The sequence below is a fragment of the Natator depressus genome, chromosome 10, assembly GCF_965152275.1.
Source record: "Natator depressus isolate rNatDep1 chromosome 10, rNatDep2.hap1, whole genome shotgun sequence".
Classification (NCBI taxonomy): domain Eukaryota; kingdom Metazoa; phylum Chordata; order Testudines; family Cheloniidae; genus Natator; species Natator depressus.
The window spans coordinates 15423113-15445796 of record NC_134243.1 but is presented as its reverse complement, the minus strand read 5'-3'; the positions used below and the strand labels follow the sequence as shown (position 1 = coordinate 15445796).

At 36.4% G+C, this 22684-nt stretch overlaps 1 protein-coding gene across 2 annotated transcripts in view; it reads left to right on the top strand.

Annotated features, from left to right (window-relative positions):
• The window catches only part of LMTK2 (lemur tyrosine kinase 2), a 90001-nt gene extending 69410 nt beyond the window's left edge, over positions 1-20591 (top strand). For both annotated transcript variants that reach the window (XM_074965265.1, XM_074965264.1), the window contains exons 8-14: positions 1791-1875; positions 5996-6117; positions 7823-7972; positions 8316-11334; positions 12917-13052; positions 14247-14495; positions 16318-20591. In XM_074965265.1, coding sequence (XP_074821366.1) covers positions 1791-1875; positions 5996-6117; positions 7823-7972; positions 8316-11334; positions 12917-13052; positions 14247-14495; positions 16318-16346 — 3790 coding nt within the window. In that variant the 3' untranslated portion in view covers positions 16347-20591. The remainder of the gene's footprint in view (positions 1-1790; positions 1876-5995; positions 6118-7822; positions 7973-8315; positions 11335-12916; positions 13053-14246; positions 14496-16317) is intronic.
• Positions 20592-22684: the final 2093 nt, after the last annotated feature.

Below are 22684 nucleotides of genomic sequence, written 5' to 3'. Positions count from 1 at the left end.
GTTTGTAGGAAAAAAACAAGGGGAGATAGGCTACCTTGCATAATGACTTAGCCACTCCCAGTCTCTATTCAAGCCCAAATTAATAGTATCCAATTTGCAAATGAATTCCAATTCAGCAGTTTCTCGCTGGAGTCTGGATTTGAAGTTTTTTTGCTTTAAGATAGCGACCCTCATGTCTGTGATTGCGTGACCAGAGAGATTGAAGTGTTCTCCGACTGGTTTATGAATGTTATAATTCTTAACATCTGATTTGTGTCCATTTATTCTTTTACGTAGAGACTGTCCAGTTTGACCAATGTACATGGCAGAGGGGCATTGCTGGCACATGATGGCATATATCACATTGGTGGATGTGCAGGTGAACGAGCCTCTGATAGTGTGGCTGATGTTGTTAGGCCCTGTGATGGTGTTCTCTGAATAGATATGTGGGCACAGTTGGCAACGGGCTTTGTTGCAAGGATAGGTTCCTGGGTTAGTGGTTCTGTTGTGTGGTATGTGGTTGTTGGTGAGTATTCGCTTCAGGTTGGGGGGCTGTCTGTAGGCAAGGACTGGCCTTTCTCCCAAGATTTGTGAGAGTGTTGGGTCATCCTTCAGGATAGGTTGTAGATCCTTAATAATGCGTTGGAGGGGTTTTAGTTGGGGGCTGAAGGTGACGGCTAGTGGCGTTCTGTTATTTTCTTTGTTAGGCCTGTCCTGTAGTAGGTGACTTCTGGGAACTCTTCTGGCTCTATCAATCTGTTTCTTCACTTCCGCAGGTGGGTATTGTATTGTAGGTCACGCAATCACAGACATGAGGGTCGCTATCTTACAGCAAAAAAACTTCAAATCCAGACTCCAGCGAGAAACTGCTGAATTGGAATTCATTTGCAAATTGGATACTATTAATTTGGGCTTGAATAGAGACTGGGAGTGGCTATCTCCCCTTGTTTTTTTCCTACACCCCCCCCCCCCCCAAGACGTTCTGGTTAAACTTGGATTATTGCTGTGCACATTGTAAGATGAGCTATTGCCAGCAGGAGAGTGAGTTTGTGTGTGTGGTTTTTGGAGGGGGTGTGTGGGGGGGGGGGGTGAGAGAGCCTGGATTAGTGCTGGAAATGACCCACCTTGATTATCATGCGCATTATAAAGAGAGGTTTCAAAGAGGGATGGGCTATTACCAGCAGGAGAGTGAGTTTGTATGTGTGTCTGTGTGTGTGTGTGGGGGGGGGGAAGAGTGAGAAAACCTTGATTTGTGCTGGAAATGGCCTTCCTTGATGATCACTTGATGATCACTTTAGATAAGCTGTTAGCAGCAGGACAGTGGGGTGGGAGGAAGTTTTGTTTCATGGTCTCTGTGTGTATATAATGTCTTCTGCAGTTTCCACGATATGCTATGCATCCGATGAAGTGAGCTGTAGCTCACGAAAGCTCATGCTCAAATAAACTGGTTAGTCTCTAAGGTGCCACAAGTACTCCTTTTCTTTTTTCTTAGTAGCATAAATGATCTCCACTGTTCCGGTGCAACATAATGTGATCTTTTGTTGGCTTGTGTGGCTTCTGAAATGCATTGAAAATGTAAACAAGAACAGTCCTGAAAAAGGGCATATAAATATACTTAATTACTTTTTGTGATTGCATTTTCTATAGATTTTTGTGCATTTAACATCATAATTGGTCTTTAAGCTCTGGTGTAGTCTGATGCTAAATTTAATTTCATTACATTCTCCAAATTATTGATTTTTCTCTCAAACGTGTATTGAATATCCTTTTGTCTTGTTTTTTTTCTCATTACTGTACTCTTTGTTTTCCAGTGATTTAGCCTTAAGGAATTGCTTTCTTACATCTGATTTAAATGTAAAAGTAGGAGATTATGGAATAGGATTCAGTAGATACAAGGTAAGTCAATCTGTTTTCTTTGTCTAAATCAATTTTAAAGAGATTCAGAGCAGCTTAAAATTAAAATGTATCAAATATATTTGGATGAAACACATTAAGATTACAAACCAGTATTTTATGGGATGACTGCTTCTATGGGGCTATGATTTTGATCAGTTACTTTACAAATTAGATAGTTGGTTTTCATATAAGTAAAGGATGTATAAAACATAACTGAATGTTAACACAATAAAATCGGTTATTAGAGAACTGACGAGTGGCTCAAGAGTTCTTAACATGACTAAACTGTGATTGTGAAATGCACAGGGAGATGAGGCTACAAAACCAAAAAACCCAGTAACAATGGGGGATTTCAGCTAACCCCATATTGACGGGGTACGTATCACCACAGGACAGGATGCAGAGATAAAATTTCTAGACACCGTTAATGACTGCTTCTTAGAGCAGTTAGACTTGGAACCCACAAGGGGAGAGACAATTCTTAATTTAGTCCTAAGTGGAGCACAGGATCTGGTACAAAGGTAAATATAGGTGAACCACTTGGTAATAATGACCATAATGTAATCAAATGTAATATCATAGAAGGGGGGGAAAAGATCAAAGAAACATTTAACTTCAAGGGGAACTACACACAAATGAGGACGCTAGTTAAATATAACTGAAAGGCGCAATCATGAGTGAAATGCCTGCAAACTGCATGAAAACTATTTAAAACACCATAATAGAGACTCAGACTAAATGTATACCCCAATTAAAAAGAAAAAAAAACCAGTAAGAGGACCAAAAAAATGCCACCATGGCTAAAATGCAGCGTAAAACAGGTGGTTAGAGGCAAAAACACATCCTTTAAAAATTTGGAGGTCTGGCAAGTCTCTGTCAAATCAAGTGTAAATGTGTAGATAGGCAGGCCAAAAAAGAATGTGAAAAGCAACTAACAAAAGATACATGAACTAACAGCAAAAAAATTTAAGTGCATAAGAAGGAGGAAGACTGCCAAACAATCAGTGGGGGTTGCTTGGTGACTTAGGTACTAAGGAGCACTCAGGAAAGACATGGCCATTGCAGAAAAGCTAAATGAATTCTTTGCATTGGTCTTCACTGCAGAGGATGTGAGGAAGTTTCCTATCCCTAAACCATTCTTTTTAGGTGAGAAATCTGAGGAACTGTCCCAGATTGAGGTGTCAGTAGAGGAGGCTTTGGAAAAAAATGATAAATTAAACAGCAATAAGTCACCAGGGCCAAATGGTTTTCACCCAAGAGTTCCTTCAGAACTCTGATATGAAATTGCAGAACTAACAACTGTGGTATGTAACCTATCGCTTAAATCAGCCTCTGTATCAGATGACTGGAGGAAAGCTAATGTAGCACTAATTTTTAAATAAGGCTCCTGAGATGATCTTTGCAATTAGAGGCCTGACTTCAGTACCAAGTAAATTGTTTGAAATTATAGAAAAGAACAGAATTATCAGACACACAGATGAACAAGATATATTGGGGAAGAGTCAACATGGCTTTTGTATATAGGGAAATCATGCCTCACCAATCTATTAGAATTCTTTGAGTGGGTCAAGGGTGATCCAGTGGATATAGTTTACTTGGACTTTCAGAAAACTTTTGACTAGGTCCAACACAAAAGGCTCTTAAGCAAAGTAAGCAGTCATGGGATAAGAGGGAAGGTCCTCTCATGGATCAGTAACTGGTTAAATGATAGGAAACAAAGGGTAGGAATAAATGGTCAGTTGTCACACTGGAAAGTGGTAAATAGCGGAGTCCATTGGTCCCTGTACAGATCCATGGCTGTTCAACATATTCAAATGATCTGGGCAAAGGGGTAAACAATGAGGTGGCAAAGTTTGCAGGTGATACTAAATTACTCAAGGTAGTTTAAGGCCTGCCTGCCTGCCAGTGAAGAGTTACAAAGGGATCTCACAAAACTGGCTGACTTGGCAACAAAGTGACAGATAAAATTCAGTGTTGATAAGTGGAAAGTAATGCACATGGGAAAAAATAATCCCAACGATACATATAAAATGGTGTGTTCTAACTTTGACTGTTACCACTCAAGAAAGAGATCTTGGAGTCGTTATTGATAGTTCTCTGAAAACATTTGCTTAATGTGAAGTGCTAGTCAAATAAGCTGTAAAATAAACAATGTTAGGAACCATTAGAAGAGGAATAGATAATAAGACAGAAAATGTCATAACACCACTATATAAAACTGTGGTACACCCACACTTTGAATACTACATGTAGTTCTGATCACCCCATCTCAAAAAAAGACTTATTAAAATTAGAAAAGATGCAGAGACTAGCAACAATAATGGTTAGGGGTATGGAATAGCTTCCATATGAGGAGAGATTAAAAAACTGGGATTGTTCAGCATGGAAAAGAGCTGATTGAGGGGGTGAGATGATGGAGGTCTATAAATCATGAGTAAGGCTACGATTTAGTCACGGAGGTCGCGGAAGTCACAGAATCCATGACTTCAGTGGTGGGGAGCTGCAGGGTCGCCTGCCGGGGCCAGGAGCTGGGGGGTACCCCACCGCCTCTGGAGGCCCCCAGAGCTCCCAGCCGCCACTTGCAGTGGGGTTCCCTGCAGCTTGTGGGTGGCGGGGGAATCCCCGGGCAGCTGGGGGAGGCAGGTCCCCAAACTGAGTGGTGGGGGTACCCCGTAGCTCCCAGCTGACACGGGAGCCAGGGGCACCCCACAGCTCCCTACCCCCATGGGCAGTGGAGGATCCATGGAGCTGCAGGTGGTAGGGGTACCCCACAGCCCCCAGATGCGGTGCCGGTGGCTTCTAGCCCCTGCACAGCTGCCCCACTTCAGGCAGTGTGGGGATCTGCAGATACCCATTTTGTTCCGGATATTTTTAGTAGAAGTCACAGACCAGTCACAGCTTCCGTGAATTTTTCTGGTTTTGCTCGTCACCTGTCCCTGACTTTTTTACTAAAAATATCTGTGACAAAATCTTAGCCTTAATCATGAGTGCTGTGGAGAAAGTGAACAGGGGAGGTGTTTACCTTTCTAACTCACAAACCAGGGGTCACCCAATAAAACTAGTAGGCAGCTGGTTTAAAACAAATATAAGGAAGTACTTCTTCACACAATGTGCAGTCAACCTGTGGAACTCGTTGCCAAGGGATGTTGTGAAGGCCAAAAGTATAACTGGTTTCTAAAAACAATTAGATAAATTTCATACAGGATAGGTCCATCCATGGCTATTAGCCAAGATAGTGAGGGATACAACCCCATGCTGTGGGTGTCTGTCTCTAAACCTCTGACTGCCAGAAGCTGGGACTGGATGACGGGATGGATCTTTCAATAAATTGTTCAGTTCTGTTCACTTTTCCTGAGGCATCTGGCACCAACTGTTGAAAGACTATACTGGGCTAGGTGGACCATATGTCTTACCCAGCATGGCCATTCTTGTGTTCTTAAACTTCAACTTACCATTCAGGCTTGTATGCCCCGTCCTACAAGTGTCCTAAAATAAAAGAATGCAGGGGATGATGTAGAAGTTAAAATTTTATTAAAGAAGATATGCATTAAGTTTAACGTCAAGGTAAAACACATTGTTGATCAATTTTTTAAAATATTGTTTGAAATGTAAGTGTTCATAATATTTCATATTAATTCAAACTATAATACTCAACAAATTGGATAGTGGAGGGAGAAGGGAATGTCAATTGAAATCCATTTTCTCACTTAACCGATTTTCCAAGTATTTTAGCTACCAAACCATTTCTAAATGTTTTTAATATGTTGAGAACTGTTCTCTTAATACAAATTGATTGAACTTTGATATACACTTGTGGAAGATATTCTTTTTCAATAGGGACCTCTATGCTGCATAGAAAATTACCTTAATTTTTTATGGTGAGAAGGATGCTTAGATCACTTATTCTACGTGTAATCATTTTATAGAAAGATTTAAGGACCTTCAGAGAATATTTACTTGCCATTCTGCTGAAAGAAAATATTGAGAAGAAAGGAAGTGGCTACAAACCTCTCTTAATGAGAGAAATCAGGGAGATAAATTAAAAAACAAACCTTGAAGCCCCTAGAAAGCATAAACCTTGGATTAGCTTTTATTTTGATTTTCTTTTTGTCATCACTAGGAGGATTATGTTGAGACAGATAAGAAGAAATTTATTCCTCTTCGATGGATTGCACCTGAGCTAGTAACAAGCTTTCAAGACAGATTGTTAGCAGCAGAGCAAACCAAGTATAGTAACATATGGTATGTAGTAGACTTTTAAATATTTGAAAGAATTGGAGTTCATACATTTTTCAGTATAAAATACGCAATTATTAATCAATGTATTTTCATTGTAAGGAGTGGACTGAATCGACTGACTGTTGGCTTGATGTACTGGATTTAATATTCTGCTATCATTCATTTTGTAGGAATTTTTCAAATTAATCTCTATTGGCTTGAAATTGTGTTTAATACTCTAAATTTGCTGTTAAGTGGTTATAACATCAAAATAAAATTTTGGGAATATGTTTAGCAGAATAGGTTTTTACATTTCAGTTGTAAAAGAAATACTTGCTGTATACAAGGCAAACACTTGCCAGCAGTTAAGAAGTGAAACAGCAAATTATTTGGCCATTAAGGTAACAGTCGATGATGATGGAGACCGTTTTGATAGTGGAGGCCAAAATATTATTCCTGGGTCAGATGTGGCTTTGGCACAATTCACTACAGTAGAGCTTTAACATTTGTGCTCCACAATATACCATTCATCTCAGAGAAGTAAAGTTAAATACATTCATTTACTGCCATTTGCATTGGTTGTTGCCATCGGTTAATAAGCATGGTCTGCAAAGAATCTAGATTATAGGTAAAATTTTCAAAATCACCTAAGTTCTATCTTCAAAGTCTCATTTCTTTCAGTGATATTTAGGCTTCTAAATTACTTTGAAAAAGGGACTTTGGCTCCTGAGTCACTTAAGTGCTCTTCAAGATTTTACCCAAAATCCTAATTTCCTATTGTACCTAGACAGTAGAATAAAATGCATTGAATAGTAGAATAAATTGATTTCCTGTTTGTTGCACTAGTCAGAAAGCAGGTGGCCTGTGACAGTAGTGGCTCCAAGTCTCAGTTTGTAACATTTGTTCATCTTACATGCCAGATCCGCAGATAAGACATTGTGCTATTATGAGCTCATGCAGTTAAACTTCAAGCATTCCAAGTGAAACTCTGGTGGCTATTCTATGCATCATACACAGTAGATATTCCAGGGGTTGTGGTTTTTTTTAATAGATAAATATCAGATCTTAATATTACTGGTATTTTAATGTTTCTGGGTTGTTGGTGTGTGGTTTTTTTTTTTTTTTTTTTTTTTTTTTGCAGAGATTGGGATAAGAGGGCAGGTTGGCCAGGGTGATATAGTTCCTTATATTTTAAGAGATAAATTGCTCTGAATAGACATTTTAGATAGGATGAGGGTTAACGTGTTGCTGTATGTGTTCCTGCCATAACTCATTGTGACTTTGTTTATAACATTTATTTTACATAGCTGAGCAAGAAATGCTACACTTAAAAACAAATTTGTTCAATGCAACGCAGTGGGATAGGCTGACCCTTACCGGGACAGAAACTAAATAAAAAATTCTTATAGTAGAATCCCTTAAGGCTCTTATGTTCCATAGGCTAAGGATTTTGATTTTTGTTTGAGTTAACAAAAGGCTGAATTGGAGCTGTCATATATACACACCTGTTTTATGCTGCTTGAGTAGAGGAGGGTTTGCCAAAAGCTGGCATCTGTAGCATTGTCTTGATGCTCTGATATGCATCATTTAAAACAAAACAAACCTGCTTTTATTTTAATCTTTTATGGGCATGTGTATATCACATCTAGCACAAGAAGGCCACTATATAGTACGTCAGTACAAATAATAAAAAATTGTTTAATAGAAAACTGTCACTTCTCTTTTTCAGGTCACTGGGTATAACATTATGGGAACTCTTTGATAATGCTGCTCAGCCTTATTCACACTTTTCTGACAGAGAAGTTCTAATCCAGGTCATAAAAGAGAAACTCGTTAAACTTTCTAAGCCACATCTGGAACAGCCATATTCTGATAGATGGTAATTTTCTTTTTAGACTCTTTCTATTTAAAAACAAACAAACTCTGAACTGTTAGAGGTTTCTCAAACATAGTAATTTTTATACTATCAAAAATAAGTCAGAAGAGCTGCATATTCATATATTTCTGGAAAAGTGATTCTAGCTAACAAGCAAAAGGAATTGCAACAGATAAGGAAAGCATTTTAGCGAAGTATACTAATAAAAAAGGAAACCTCTTGAGTTTAATTGCTTGATGTAAAGTAATGAACTGAAAAGTGTAGCCTGTCCATGCAGTGAATGAAAAGGGAATGCAGTTATTTTTGTATATTGTAACTGTTGAAAATATCCTTTTCTTCTTCACAGGTATGAAGTTCTACAGTTCTGCTGGCTACCTCCGGATAAGAGACCAACAGCAGAGGAAGTACACAGACTTTTAACATATCTCCGCATGCAAAGCCAAAGGGACTCTGAGATAGATTTTGAACAGCAGTGGAATGCTCTTAAGCCAAACACTTCCAATAGAGAATCAAATAACTCTGCATTTCCAATCCTAGATCATTTCACAGGAGATCGACTTGGCCAGGAAATGGAAGAAGTCCTCACTGTAACTGAAACAAGTCATGGACTCAGCTTTGAATATATCTGGGAGGCAGCTAAACATGATCATTTTGATGAATGCGGTCAGGTGAATTCTGATGAAGCAATGGCATATACAAACATTTTCTTTCCAGTTGAGGTTTTTGAAAGGTCACTTTCAGAGCAACAGTCTGGAGCACAGGATGAAAGTGGTCAGGAAGCTTCACTTAATGTACCTGGGGTGCTTCCTGTTTTTGATGCTCACAAACTTTCTCTTGGAAGTGATTACTATATCCAGTTAGAAGAAAAAGACAGGGGCAATCGCATGAATTTTGATAATCACTCAGCTGTACTAACAACAGAAGTTGATCATCAAGAAGTTGTACAAGACAAAAATTCTCTCTTCATGGTTCCCAGGGATGTTGATGCTGAAGAATCCAGCACAGATGGGGAGTTTTTCCACTATAACAGAGATCCTAAAGATGAGGCTTTGCATGTTACTAATGGTCCTGAAAGCCCTTTCCAGAATATATTTAGTGATATTGACAGAGCAGAGGAATTGACAAATAACAGAAATATATTTGACTTAACTGAACTAAATGATATTCATGTAGAATTTAAGCCAACAGTTTTAAGTTCAAGTGTAGAGGTATCAAAAGCAGTCAGTTATCCTTATAAGGAGAGTTCTAGTCATGTTTCTGCAAATGAGGCTGTTTCCTTATATGAAAATATGAGAGAGTCTGATTTTAGCGTGCTATCTGTAGAAGAACTCTCTGATAACTTTCTGTTTCTTCAAGAAAAGAATTTATTAAAGGGGATATTGACTAACAAAGATAGCAGTGATGATATCAGGCCAAAATCAGCAAAAACAGATTTTAAAAATATATCAGAAACATCAACTAGGAACTCTCTGGACATTGAGCTAAAACTGGCTAAAAATTCACCAGACTTTTCTTTATTGCATGATGATTTAAAAACTGGGAACAAAGAAGATCATGTCCATGTGCCTGCAGATGAAGATGTGAGTGTTCTGCTTCAGTCTCTTGCAGAAATGCAGGTGCCTTCTGTTTCTTCACTTGTAACAGATGAGAAGTCACAAGATAAATATCAGAACCTCCCCATACTGAAAGGTGGTGATAAATTTTCATATGTTGGAGTGGATAAAAACTCATCTCACAGTATTAATGATAGTCTCTGTCAAGGAAAGGAACAAGGCATTGAAGATGCCGCCATTGAAATACTATCCAGTAATGCCAAAAATCAAAGTTCTGGAAACGATTCATGTTATGGCGTCACACTTGAAATTGAAGAGTCTGAGGGACAAATAAAAAATGAAACACTTGTTAATTATGATGAAATTACTTTTGGGAGAAACCTTGGTGCAGAGAAAGGAAATACTAATAAGGAATCTATGAACTATGATTTGCAGAACAAGTCTTCTGTCTTAGAACAGGATGATGGGGGTTTACTGGAGAACAACAATGAAACTTTCAATCATCTTCAAAAATATAGTGACGCTCCTAAAGAAGTGACTTTAATATCTGGCATTTCATCAGACTGTGCAAGTCAAGATAATCTGTTGGAAGATAGCTCATCATCTCCCTCACAGACTACAGAACAATCCATAAAAACACCAGACTCCATGGATTCATTAGATGTGAATGAGGTATTAGAGTCTTTAGGGGCCCAAAGTCCGCAGAAACTTTTGCCACCTGATAAACCTGCTGATAGTGGCTATGAAACTGAAAATCTGGAGTCTCCAGAATGGTCTTCACATCTTACTGTTGATGATACATCTAACACAGACACTGCATTATGTGGTGTTGGTGATAGGAATGCTAGTGATTTGTCAGCCAATCCAGTAATCATTGTTTCTGCAGAAACAGCTTGCTCAGATTCAATACACAGCAATAGTAACTTTGAAATAACCACACAGAATTTTGCTAATGGAAATCAGAACTCTTACAGGGACTCTGCTTATTTTTCTGATAATGATTCTGAGCCAGACAAAAAAACAGAAGAGATTGTAAACAAATCAGCAGAACCAACAGTAGATATTTGTAGTACCTCTTCCAGCATAGAAGAGAATAAAACTGAAGATTATTATTATTTTGGAGATATACAGTCAAAGCACAGTCAAATAGAGGATTACCAGGACCCCAGTAATTTAGACACACAGTTAGAATTAAATGACAAGTTGGGGACACAGAAAACAGATGTAATGATGCAGGTGTGTCCTGACAAATGGAATAAAGAAACGCCGATATTTGCAGTGAATTCTGAACAGAACTATAGGGGTGAAATTAAACTATGTGAGGAACCTCACAGAAATGTCTCTTGTGTTGGCACTAATACTTCAGAATTTCTTGCATGCGGAGACTTAAAGTCTGTTCATAACATACACAGTCTTTCAGGTTCAACTGATATTGAAAAATCCTTGTGCCACATTGAAGGACCTAAACTGAAAGAGCCAGATATTGAAGGAAAATACCTTGGTAAACTTGATGTTTCTGGAAGGCTTGATCCATCAGAGGATGGAGATGATGCAGATGAAGAAGATGAAAACAGTGATGATTCTGAGGATGATATGAGAACTTTCCGTATGTGTAGTCTTAGCTCTGACAGTGAAGATGAAACTGTGCATCAAGTGCCTGTGATACTTTCTGATAAAGATGATGGAAAACATCTGAGAAGCCTGCTGAAACTTCCAAAATCTCTTAAACATGACATGCCCTCTGAGTATTGGAAAAATGAGAAAAAGGCAGTAACATTCTTCGATGATGTCACAGTCTATCTGTTTGATCAGGTATCTTGACCTCTTACTTACTAAGCATTGATTCTAGAATTTAGATTTAAAAAAAAAAAAAAAAAAGACATGATCAAAATTTTAAAGCCCAGATTCAAGATGATATACCAGCAGACTTCATTATTGTTGTCAAGTCTTTACAAACTTGGCCACTCATCTAATTAAAAACTAATAAATATGTATCCACATTAGAAAAGGACCTTTTGAAATTCCAAGGTTCAGTGCAGTGTATTGGTGCAAGTTAGTATTTATAAAGTGAAATGTAGTTTGCTTTACATGGAGAGTATGAAAGAACTTGAATAACCACACCTGTGCTAGATAGAAGAATATGGTCTTCAAGACTGTCATTTTGACACCTTTTACAAGCACTTCATTTGTCTGGGCTATTTTTTAATATATATATCACAAATATTTTATAGATCAGGACTGTTCTTATATTGATGGTAGAAATATTGCCATTTTTATATTTAACTGGTTTAAGTATTTGAATTCTAATATACTTCCAGTCCAAGTATCTTCATTTACTATTTCAGACTAACTCTTTCCCTGCATTTTACCTATCCAGGGTGGATATACATGTATCTAATGAGCCTAAACTAAAACAGTAGAGTAGTTCAGTATTTGAATTCCAGTATTATTTTCTTTTTTCTTCATCTGATACATGTGATTCTTCAAGTTAATCCAGTACAAATCAAATATCTACTTAATAAAATCCAAGGTTACGTTTGTTTCCTTATTCACTTCATACAATAACAAGCTGTGTTTTTTAAAGCTTATAGCAACCCAGACTAGCGTGGTAATTTTAAATGAATAGAGACCTACTGTCAAGCCTTGGAAATGTTGCTTGTGAAGAAGTGGATAAAAAATATTAAAAGGGCTATTGCATATTGGAGTAAAAAAAATAGAGGTGACTCTTTTTTGCTCTGTGGCCTCTGCCATAAAAAAATAGCAATCCTTTTGTTAGAGGAAAAACATCTGCTACCTTAGAACTATATCTCTACCAATATTTTGTCTCTTATTTCTCGGTTTCACTAACTGATTACATGTTAGTAGCTTTTTCATATACCATGCCTACTAAACTTCTAATTTACTTCCCTCACCCTGAAGTATTATTAAAGGATAGAACTGTAATGGTGGCGGGTGGAACTGAAAGATGGATTTTGAAAATGAAAAATAGTTAACTAAATTGTTTCATGCAAAGAAGACGACAATGGTCAGTCTAAAAGTCTTACACTTCATTGCTATATGCTTTTTTTTTTTTTTTAAAGGACCCTCTCTAAGTAGAGGACAGTAGGGGGGAGTTTAAAAATTCACACTTCCGGCACACATTGTAGTGTTCATCCATGCAACTTTACTATGGATTACAATGTATAAATATTTCAATTCAAATACATATATAAAATATAAAGGGAATTTTGGCTGTGAAGAGTTGGTTGAAGAGTGACTGTACAGTCTAAGTGGGTTTGGGAAATAACATGATTTTGGAACTGGTGACATCTGAGTATATTTGTGTGTGTGTGTCTCTGTCTCTCTCACATGTACAGTAATGGAATTGAACTAAATTTTTTTGGGGTTCTCCTAGGAAACACCAACCAAAGAGCTGGGAAACCGTGCAACAGAATCAAATAACCAAGGCTCTGCTAGCACTCCTGTCCTCTCTTCAGGTCTCAGTTACTTGAACAGATTTACAAATTCAGAAAGCTCTACTGATGAAGAAGGTAATTCTGGTTAACAAAATTCTATATTTTAAACAAAACCTAGTTCTGGGTTCTTTGGTAGCAATTTAAATGTGTTTTTATGGAATATAATCTTCATAAATATGCCATACAACACTGCCTTCAGTTTCTCAATTTTATAAGATACTCTTTAGCAGGGCTCAAACATTTTCCTCTGACACATACTAGGGCCTGGAAGACTTCACTGGCCCTGCAGAGTTTCCTGTTCCTGGTGACCTGTTGTAACTGCTTAATAAACTGGATGACATTTATGGTTTTAACTTTCCCACTGTTCTTTCCTTGTAAATTTGTAAAACTTCTTCATGCTTCCTTAAAAATTAAAAATTTGTCTTCACAGTGGCTCCCTCTCCTGGTAAAGCCAGAGAAGCTGTTTGAAGGGAGTTCCTCCTGCCATACCAGAGGAGCTTCAATGGCCTAATGAAGCAAGAGGAGAAAATAAAACTTTCTTTTTTTTCTTAAGTAATATTTCCACTGGGCCGTTGTAGCTCCTCTTGACCATGGAAACAAACTTTTCATGATGATCGTATGGGAGTCTGTAGCTTCTTAAGCTTCACTAAGATAGAGACCTGGAGATATCCAAAAACTTAATTTTGGAAACTTCTGAATAGGTCCACATGATTTATCATAGAGAACATAACATAATTAAAGATTTTTAATAAAGAATAATCTTTAAAAATCAGAATTCCTACCTTGCATCCCCATTCCATTTAATTTTCCACAATAATATTGGTATATATCTCAAAGCCATTAGTTAGCAACTTAATGCTTTATTTCTTTGAAAACAAGTTCCCCTAGCTTCTCTTAGTTAGCAAGCAATATTTTCCGATAGCAATTCTCAGTAACAGCAACTAACATCCGATTGGAATTGAAATGGTAGAAAATGTTGGGATTTTTAAGGCCCCTTATTCTGTGACCTGTACATTCTACCACCAGAAAGCTAGTAACGTCAGATTTCCTTCAGCATTCATTTGTAGCCCCAATGATTCCCTAAGATACAGCACTTTTAAATTTAATTGTATTTTCTGATAAGCAGTTGTTTTTATGGAGCGGGAAAGTGATATACCAAGTTGTACTCTTCAAATCCAGTACAATTTTTCACTGCTTGCTTTTTAAACTGATTATTTTACACCACCTTAAATTATGTATATCTTTATCAATTCTGATTGTTTATTGTAGGTGGAGGTTTTGAATGGGATGATGATTTCTCTTCTTCAGAACCCTCTTTTATAGCTAAGTCAGCAAATAACCTCATTAGTTCTAAGCCGCCTCTTCAGACTTCAAAGTACTTTTCTCCACCTCCACCTTTCCGGAGTCTTGAACAAAACTGGTCACATTCATCACCTTATTCCAGGTTCTCGATCTCTCCTGCAAACATTGCAAGTTTTTCTCTTACACATGTTACAGATTCAGATATTGAGCAAGGAGGTAAGTAGATTTAGGTTTCTTTCAAGTAAACAGTGTATATTTTGATGACTTCTGTAATATTTGGCTTTTAAGTAAGGCCTGTTCTTAATAGCTTGTTGAACAAGTGTTATATTAAAATAGAATGCAGAGCTGTAAATAATGCAAATACTGTCAGTGAATTGAATAAAAGAAAAGGAGTACTTGTGGCACCTTAGAGACTAACCAATTTATTTGAGCATAAGTTTTCGTGAGCTATAGCTCACTTCATCGGATGCGTACTGTGGAAAATACAGAAGATGTTTTTATACACACAAACCATGAAAAAATGGGTGTTTATCACTACAAAAGGTTTTCTCTCCCCCCACCCTACTCTCCTGCTGGTAATAGCTTATCTAAAGTGATCACTCTCCTTACAATGTGTATGATAATCAAGGTGGGCCATTTCCAGCACAAATCCAGGTTTTCTCCCCACCCAATTTTCCACAGTATGCATCCGATGAAGTGAGCTGTAGCTCACGAAAGCTTATGCTCAAATAAATTGGTTAGTCTCTAAGGTGCCACAAGTACTCCTTTTCTTTTTGCGAATACAGACTAACACGGCTGTTACTCTGAAACCAGTGAACTGAATATAAATCTTGGTGTTGGGGCCTGTATTTGTGTGTTTACTGTTTTGGTAAATCCAAATAACTTTTTCCTTGCTAATAAGATCTTAAATGATTTTCCTGATTAAACGAGTAATTTATTAATAGTTCTCATACTGGGCTCAAAACATTTTAGATCAAAATAATTGTGTTTTTGTTGCTAAATGTTCTCCAGAAAAACCTGTGCACATGCACTGCCAAAATTCTGGGTTTGTTCCTAAAGCAGAGAACTACCTTATCCCTTCTAGGAAAAACAATAAAATTTCTACCTTGGCGGCCACTCTGTGGAGCTTTGGAAGGAACCATGCTCCCCCATAAAGAGGAAAAAATTATAGCTTCTAAAGTATTTGAGAATCTTTCTATGATGGCCCCATCACTGGCCATAATTTAATTTTTGTTTTTATTTCACTAGTTAAGGACCTTTAAGAGCAGTATTAGACTATTGTAGTACCTACATTTGTTTTATAATCTAGTTTCTTGTAGGAAGTATGTCCCTGAGACTCTGCTAGGGATTGCAACGTCTTTTTAGAGCTTGATCTGTTGTAGGTAGGGAATTTCCTTCTTAAAGGAGGGTTTAGCAGTAGACCCATATACAGTAATGTTAAAGTACTGATGATATTTCTGTACTGAGCAGTTTCCTTTATATTCCTGGCTCTGCTAAAGTGTTCCTCTGTATATTTTAGTACCAAAATGCCTCAGAAAAAAACAATTAAAATAAGAATAGCGACAAACTCAAAAATAATTTCAAAGTATCATTATAAATACAATATTTTATCAAGAGATTAAAAATAAATATTAGCCAGGGAGGTTCCCTGGTTCTCAGTTTTTATAAAAAATGAATCAATATTAGTTTTATTTGCATTGTATTATATTTGCTGCTTAGTAATCTATTGATAAGAGATGTTTTAGAGATCATACATCACTTTCTCATGTGACCTAAACAGTGACATTGAACTGTGTGATTTAAGCAGATGTGCCTATGTATGCGTGTGCCACATGTTTAACTTTGGAGTAGCTGAAAGTTTAAAAAAAGGAAATTTTAACCAGTACTTTAGAAAGTGAACCAGAATGTCATGTTCTAGGAAAAGTCTAGCAAAGAATTTAGGGAAGGCTTATACAGAAAATCCTTAGTATATTTTTAAATAATAAAGAAAATGTGCAAGTATCTTACCTATGTCTTCTGATTTTTCCTCTCCTAATAGGAAGCAGTGAAGATGGAGAAAAAGATTAGATGAGTTAAAGTTTCCTCACTGGAATTATACATGTGGTACATACCTACTCTGGACTAATGTCTGATAAACTCTGTCTAAAACTTATGTGGATCTGCTGGAGTGAAATACAGGTAATCAAGAAATACTAAGACTTAAAAAAAACACTGAAAGCAATGTTAAATCAGGACATTAATTTGAATGTGTATTTAACTTTGTAATGTAATGTTTTTTAAATCAATGCAATTTGCTTTTCATTGAATGATTCTGCCGCTGTTTTCAAGTACTTGAAGTATTCAGATAATTATTTGTAACAAACATGTAAAGCAGTTACACTACATTCTGGTTTATGTATGGGATTGTATCATATTCCTTTTATATTTTTCCATGTAGTTCGTTATCTATTGAACATACTACCTGTTGTAGAATTGTGTGTAATTGTCCTGTGCAACAGGTGGCTGTGTTGTTGAAACTGTATGAATGACAGTTGATCAATAGTGAGCCATATTTATTCTGAAAGATATCACTTACTACATATTACTTTGCTTACTGCAATTGCACTATAGATTTTTCTTCCCATGTTCCCCAACATTGTATAGAATCAAAATCTTAATTTTTTTTTCAAGAAAATTAAGACAAATAGAATTGGCCCAGTTAACCAGTTCATTTTGTACTCTTAGTCTTTGCTATGCACTGCACTTGTAAAACAAACATAATTTCTGAGTGTTATGTTAGAATTGCTGGAATCTTACATGCAGTACCATTTAAAGTGGTAGCTACTACAAATTGTGAGAGTGCCTGTATTTCATAGGAAATTTGGGGAGGGATGTCTGAAGTATCTTTGGGATCTATTTTGGATTAAGTGAATATCTTATTTTCACTCTTGAAAGTGATCATATAGTAGCACCTTCCTGTCTAGTCATATTTGATGGCCTTTCTGCATTCCATTACAACTGTCTACTTTTGGAGGGAGGGAGGTATATGTTGGCCCTGAAACCCAGTTTCAATGCAAGTTATCTTGTAAAAAGATTAATTTTAATAAAAATTGACCCATCAGGCCTGGCTGCTCACTTGTTCATCCTATGAATTCTGAAGCCCAAATTATTTTTTTTGACTATGGATTTGGGCCTTCCATGCCTCCTTCCCATTCAGAAAGATCCTTCTATCTCAATTACTGCAAAAACTATTGAATATTAGGATTAACAACTGGGGATTTAAGCATGCGAATAGTCTGCTTCTAAATCAGTAGAAAATTGGCATTCATACTTTGTCACCCAGAGAACTGTCCAGGCCTGTATTAAGACATAACCAGGGCTCCATGGTGCTGATTGAAATGTGCACTGACCCAAAGATATAAGATAGTAAAGCTTGCCATTAAGCTGTCCAAGTGAAGTGAACATAGTTTTATCTCTCCATTACAAATCCAGCTAGTTTTAATTAATCCTTTAAATAAGTTGTCTAACAAGTTCCCTCACTGTCTCACTAAATACAGTTGGGCAGTAATTCCTTTGCCTGTGAAATGCATTATGCAGCCGCAAATGTGGGGCCAGATTGGAAAAAGCTGAAAAATGCTGGCATTTAGAGCTTTGTGGTCAACACTGCTATCTGGCTGTACAGCATACTGCATCTTAGTGGCATAAATATTGTTTACTCTGCTTTAGTATAGGACTAGTTTTTCTGCTGAATAGGTCTAGGTACAGAAAAGCTAAGAATTGTAATCATCTGCAGCATAAAGAACTACATATTTTCAGCTGTTAAGCTCTGTTTGATGTTGCAATTTTATTTTATACACAGTTTGGTTTAAAACAGGGCATTGGTTTTAAGTGACAGGAGTACAAAAAAGTAGAATATATAAATATATTTTTTTAAAGAGTTATTTGGCCCTTACAGCTAGAATGGCTTTCATACCCCTCAAGGGAAAGAGATTAGTTCTAGAAATAAAATGAATTGCTGAGATACTGAGTTGTCCTACTGAGGAGCTCAGGTCCAGAGGGAACCTGAGAGTCACAGGGAGACTTGTACTTCAGTGTGAGTAACATCATAGAAATTTGCTGTTGCACATGCAGAGCAACAACTTTTCATAGAATTTTTCAACATATTTTTAAATGTAAAGCCAGTTCTAAATATACACTTACAGTATATACTGTAATGGGTTTAAAGGAGCTTTTACGTGGTATGCTCTTTATACATATTAAAATATAAATGATAGGCTGTGGCACACTAAACATCCTATTAGTTCTGTAATACAGACTTTTAAAAATTCCTTAAACACACACCAGATTAAGGTGTCTCATCAGTCTTTGTATTTTTCTGTAACACTTTTATATTACCATAAATAAAAAAGCAGGGAAATCCAAAATTAAGAATGAAACTCCATATGCTGAGTCTCCAAAGAATGTATGGAATTGTCTACCCCATGTGTGCTGAAACACCTAAAGTATCACAGGGTTAGAGAAGGAGTTTCAGCCTTAATTCTGAATCTCTTGATTTTGAACATAGTTTCTGAGGTTAAATAAAAGCTAATATAGTTTGACTGGAATATTGAGATGCAGCTTCACTTTTGTTCCTGTTGTAACATCAGGAATTTAGATTATGGAACAGATCTTGTGCAGCTGAGCAGTATTTAACCTTGCATTCAACACATCAGGATTTTCCTCAGTTGATAGGGCGTTAGTCATTTGTGACTCCCATTCTCTTTAGTAGGAGTACCATGTCTTAAAACCTTACATCATAATGAAAGTTTACTCCTGTGTCAAAATGGACTGTTTGCTAACGAATTGCCAAACAGACATTTTTTGTTCAAAATGGGATGTGTGTGTGGGGGATGATATACAAAGTGTTTCTTTAGCCATATTACAAAGAAAAATCATTGTTATATCTGTGAATTGCCACACTTCCTTAATCTCAGTGGATACTAATTTCATTAATCCAATTCACTAGATTAAAATTGTAATCAGTTTTTTAGAAATATGTATCGTTAAATTTTATTACAAACTACTACCGTGTTCAAGTGGTAAACCACGTTCCAACAATGAATTATGCAAGGAAGGCAAATTTGTGGAGTAGCTGAAATGTAATCACGTTGAGGTGATTTGTCAAATGGGCCATACATTAAATTCTGTAATCTCTTGCACTAGTTATCCAAATGGTTTCAGTTTTAGAAATACTTATCTGTTTTTTTTCAATGGTTTATTATGAGGGTTGATTCCATTTTAGTTTCTTCTCTCATAGAAGGTCTTGATTATTTATTTAAATGCTAAAAGGCATTATCTTAATTTGGCTACTTAAGTATCTTACAAAAAAGATCGCATCTACAGTTAAAATGGAAGCTAACGTGATTTAAAAAATTTCTTGGTGAGAAAATGTGACTCGGTCACACAGAGAGGCCAATGAAGTGAGAAGAAAGTAAATTTTTTTATTTGAAACACCTGTACCTTCCCGAGTCGTTAACCTTCAGCTATACGTTGTACATGTAAGTTGCCGTTTCCATGGAAACAAACAGATTAAACACTTTTTTTTCATATCCTTGGTGATGCACTAATGAAAGCCATTCAAGCCTCTTTCTTTTATCAGTATTTTAAGTAATACATTTATATGTAGTATTGAATCTTTTTTCATGAGGGGCTGGTTGGTAGGGAAATACTTGTGTTGGTTTTTTTTGTTTTTTAACTATTAAGCACTATGCTAAAATTTCAGTGGTAAGTCAGGTGTTAGTGACATGGCTATTTGTTGGATTTAATGAAAGGTGGAATCAAAATATATTAGCCTTATAAGAAATAGCCTTAAAATAAGAATGGCGTGTACAAAATTTCTTCAGCTTTAAGTCATACAAAAATATCCTTAAATATTAATAAGTTTTGGATCAAGTCTTTGATATGAAAAAATCTAGAGAGAGTACAAGACCATATAAATATATTGAAAATAAGTATTTGTGATACCAGCAGCCTGTTTTTCAGATAAACTTGAATATGACTTAAAATTATTAGTTTTATTAAATTGTTTGAACTTGCACAGTCATAGGTGTAACTTAATGATAAATGGTACTGATGTGTGTGTATATATACAACGTTTAATTCAATTTGTAAATGAGAAGCTATGTAACAAAATCATAGGTATGAGGTTTTCCTATTGTAATTTAATACAGGTATGAAGTTTTTGGCAATACATCATAGTTAATGGAATTTCAGGTCAAATTGTCTTGCAATTGTGTACATTTTTAAATTGTAATATTTCTACTGTATATTGATTACCATGCATAGTGTGATTCAATAAATTGCTTGTAATTTAAAAACACTATTTAATATTAAAAAATAAAATACAGTTATATATTTATAACCTTCATGTCTGTGTTTGTTTATTCTTAGCCCAACTCAGTTCTGGTACTTGTTCAGCTCTTCGTTTCAGTGAAGTGAGTGGGACTACTTGTGGGAGTGAAATCAGTGTGCTCATAAGCGAGGAACTGGGCAGCATCTATTCTACCCCAGGTGCCTGAAGCCCCAGACACTTCAGCCTACACAGCACAACACAGCCTATATGAGAGGGTGTATTTTAGATTCCTGATCTCTTCTGCTAGTATGTGTCACCATCACTTGAACATCACATCGCATAACACATACCCTCTACAGGGAAGCACTGTTCAAAGTACAGCATAGATTTAATTTGTAGTAATATCTTTCAAGTGAAAATGTGTTGAAATGTGTTAACATCTGAAATCATCACCGTAGGTTTTGCCATAATTATGTGAGGTTTAATAGAGACTACACATGAATGTACATGTCTTTATATAAACAAAACAAACCCTGCTATTGTCATGAAGTAGGCATGGATTCCTGCTCTTTGGGATAAGGAGGTCTAAGTAGAACTGACATACTCGCTGTCTTGTTGTGAAGAGGTTGCATATCAGTTCTCCCTTTACAGACAATTAACGGGGTGAATGGCATTGGTATAAACCTCTGAACTCCTGTTTTCCTGGTTTAGATGATGATGGAAAACATTTTAAAATGAAAAAAATAATGTAAATGAAGTGCTCAAAAATGCTTCAGTAATACAATTCTTTATGCCTGGGCCTTCTAAAGCTGCCATTACCAACACCACCAAAATTGCATATAGTGAGAAGAAAGGTGGGTCCTTGGGTAGAGGATTCTAAGTCACAAGATTTAGACTCTATTTCCAGCTCCTCAGCAAACTACTTGTGTGACTTTGGAGCAAGTCAAAAAGAGCCAATGCTTCCAAAAATGGCCTTCAATGCATTAGATTTTGGGTGCCCAACTTAAGGGCACTTTCATAGTGCTGAACACCTGCATTTCCTATTGACTTAAATTGGAGTTGTGTGGTCATCACTTCCTCAAATGAGGCTGTATGTGTCCCACATTAGCCATATAAAGTTGGATGCCTCTTTTGAAAATGTGGGCCAAAAATTCTATATGCCTCACTTTTTCCATCTGTAAATCGGGGATAGAGCTTCCCTAGTCACAGGTCATTGAAGCTTAATGTTTGTAAAGCACTTTGATTTCCATGTGGCAGGATAGGCACAAAGTATTTGTTGTATTTGCAACTCTTGACTTTTTTCTACTGTAGCAATGTGAAAAACATGCAAGAAACTAAGACTGAACAATGGAAACAGTGCAAGAAACTTGGGAAAATATTGAACAGGTGAACATATTTAAATACAGATGACATAATTAGCTTCTAAAAAGAAATCCATTATTATAACGTTTGTACTTTAAAAAATGCAACTGAAATGGAATTTTAGTGAGGATGAATTTGGCACAATTATAATATTTCAGAATTTGTAGCATATATTTAGTGAACAGCAATATAGATTGTGTAGAGTTAACATGGTAAACTGTTGCTATGCTACTAATTTCACTACTTGTGTTCCTGTCTTCAGTTTAGGAAGTGACAAAACTACCCCAAAGTGCACAATAAATAGAAATAATTCTTTTTCATAGACCTTTTTCATTGTCATGATCCTAAAATGCATTTAAAGGTTTTAAAAGAAATGCTTTCAATTCTAGCCTTCAGAAAACAAATAACTTGGGTTACACTATACAATGGAATATATGAATCTTTTGGTATCTGCCTTTAAGAAATGTAACTCTGCAGTTTTTTTCCAACTCAAAATTCCTTCCATGGATTTTAACCAACAGACGCTTCAACTTAAATCACAGTAGGAGCTTTAAGTGGGCAAAATATAATGGCTCAGGTTGAAATTTGACTAGGACATGGGGGCTTTTCCCACAGCCCTTAAAGATCCCATGGCACTTTTATCACTTTCATATCTCATGGCCCCGAGCACCATAGTATCTGAACACCTCCCAGTCTTATGCATTTACCACTACAACACTATTGTGGAAGAGGA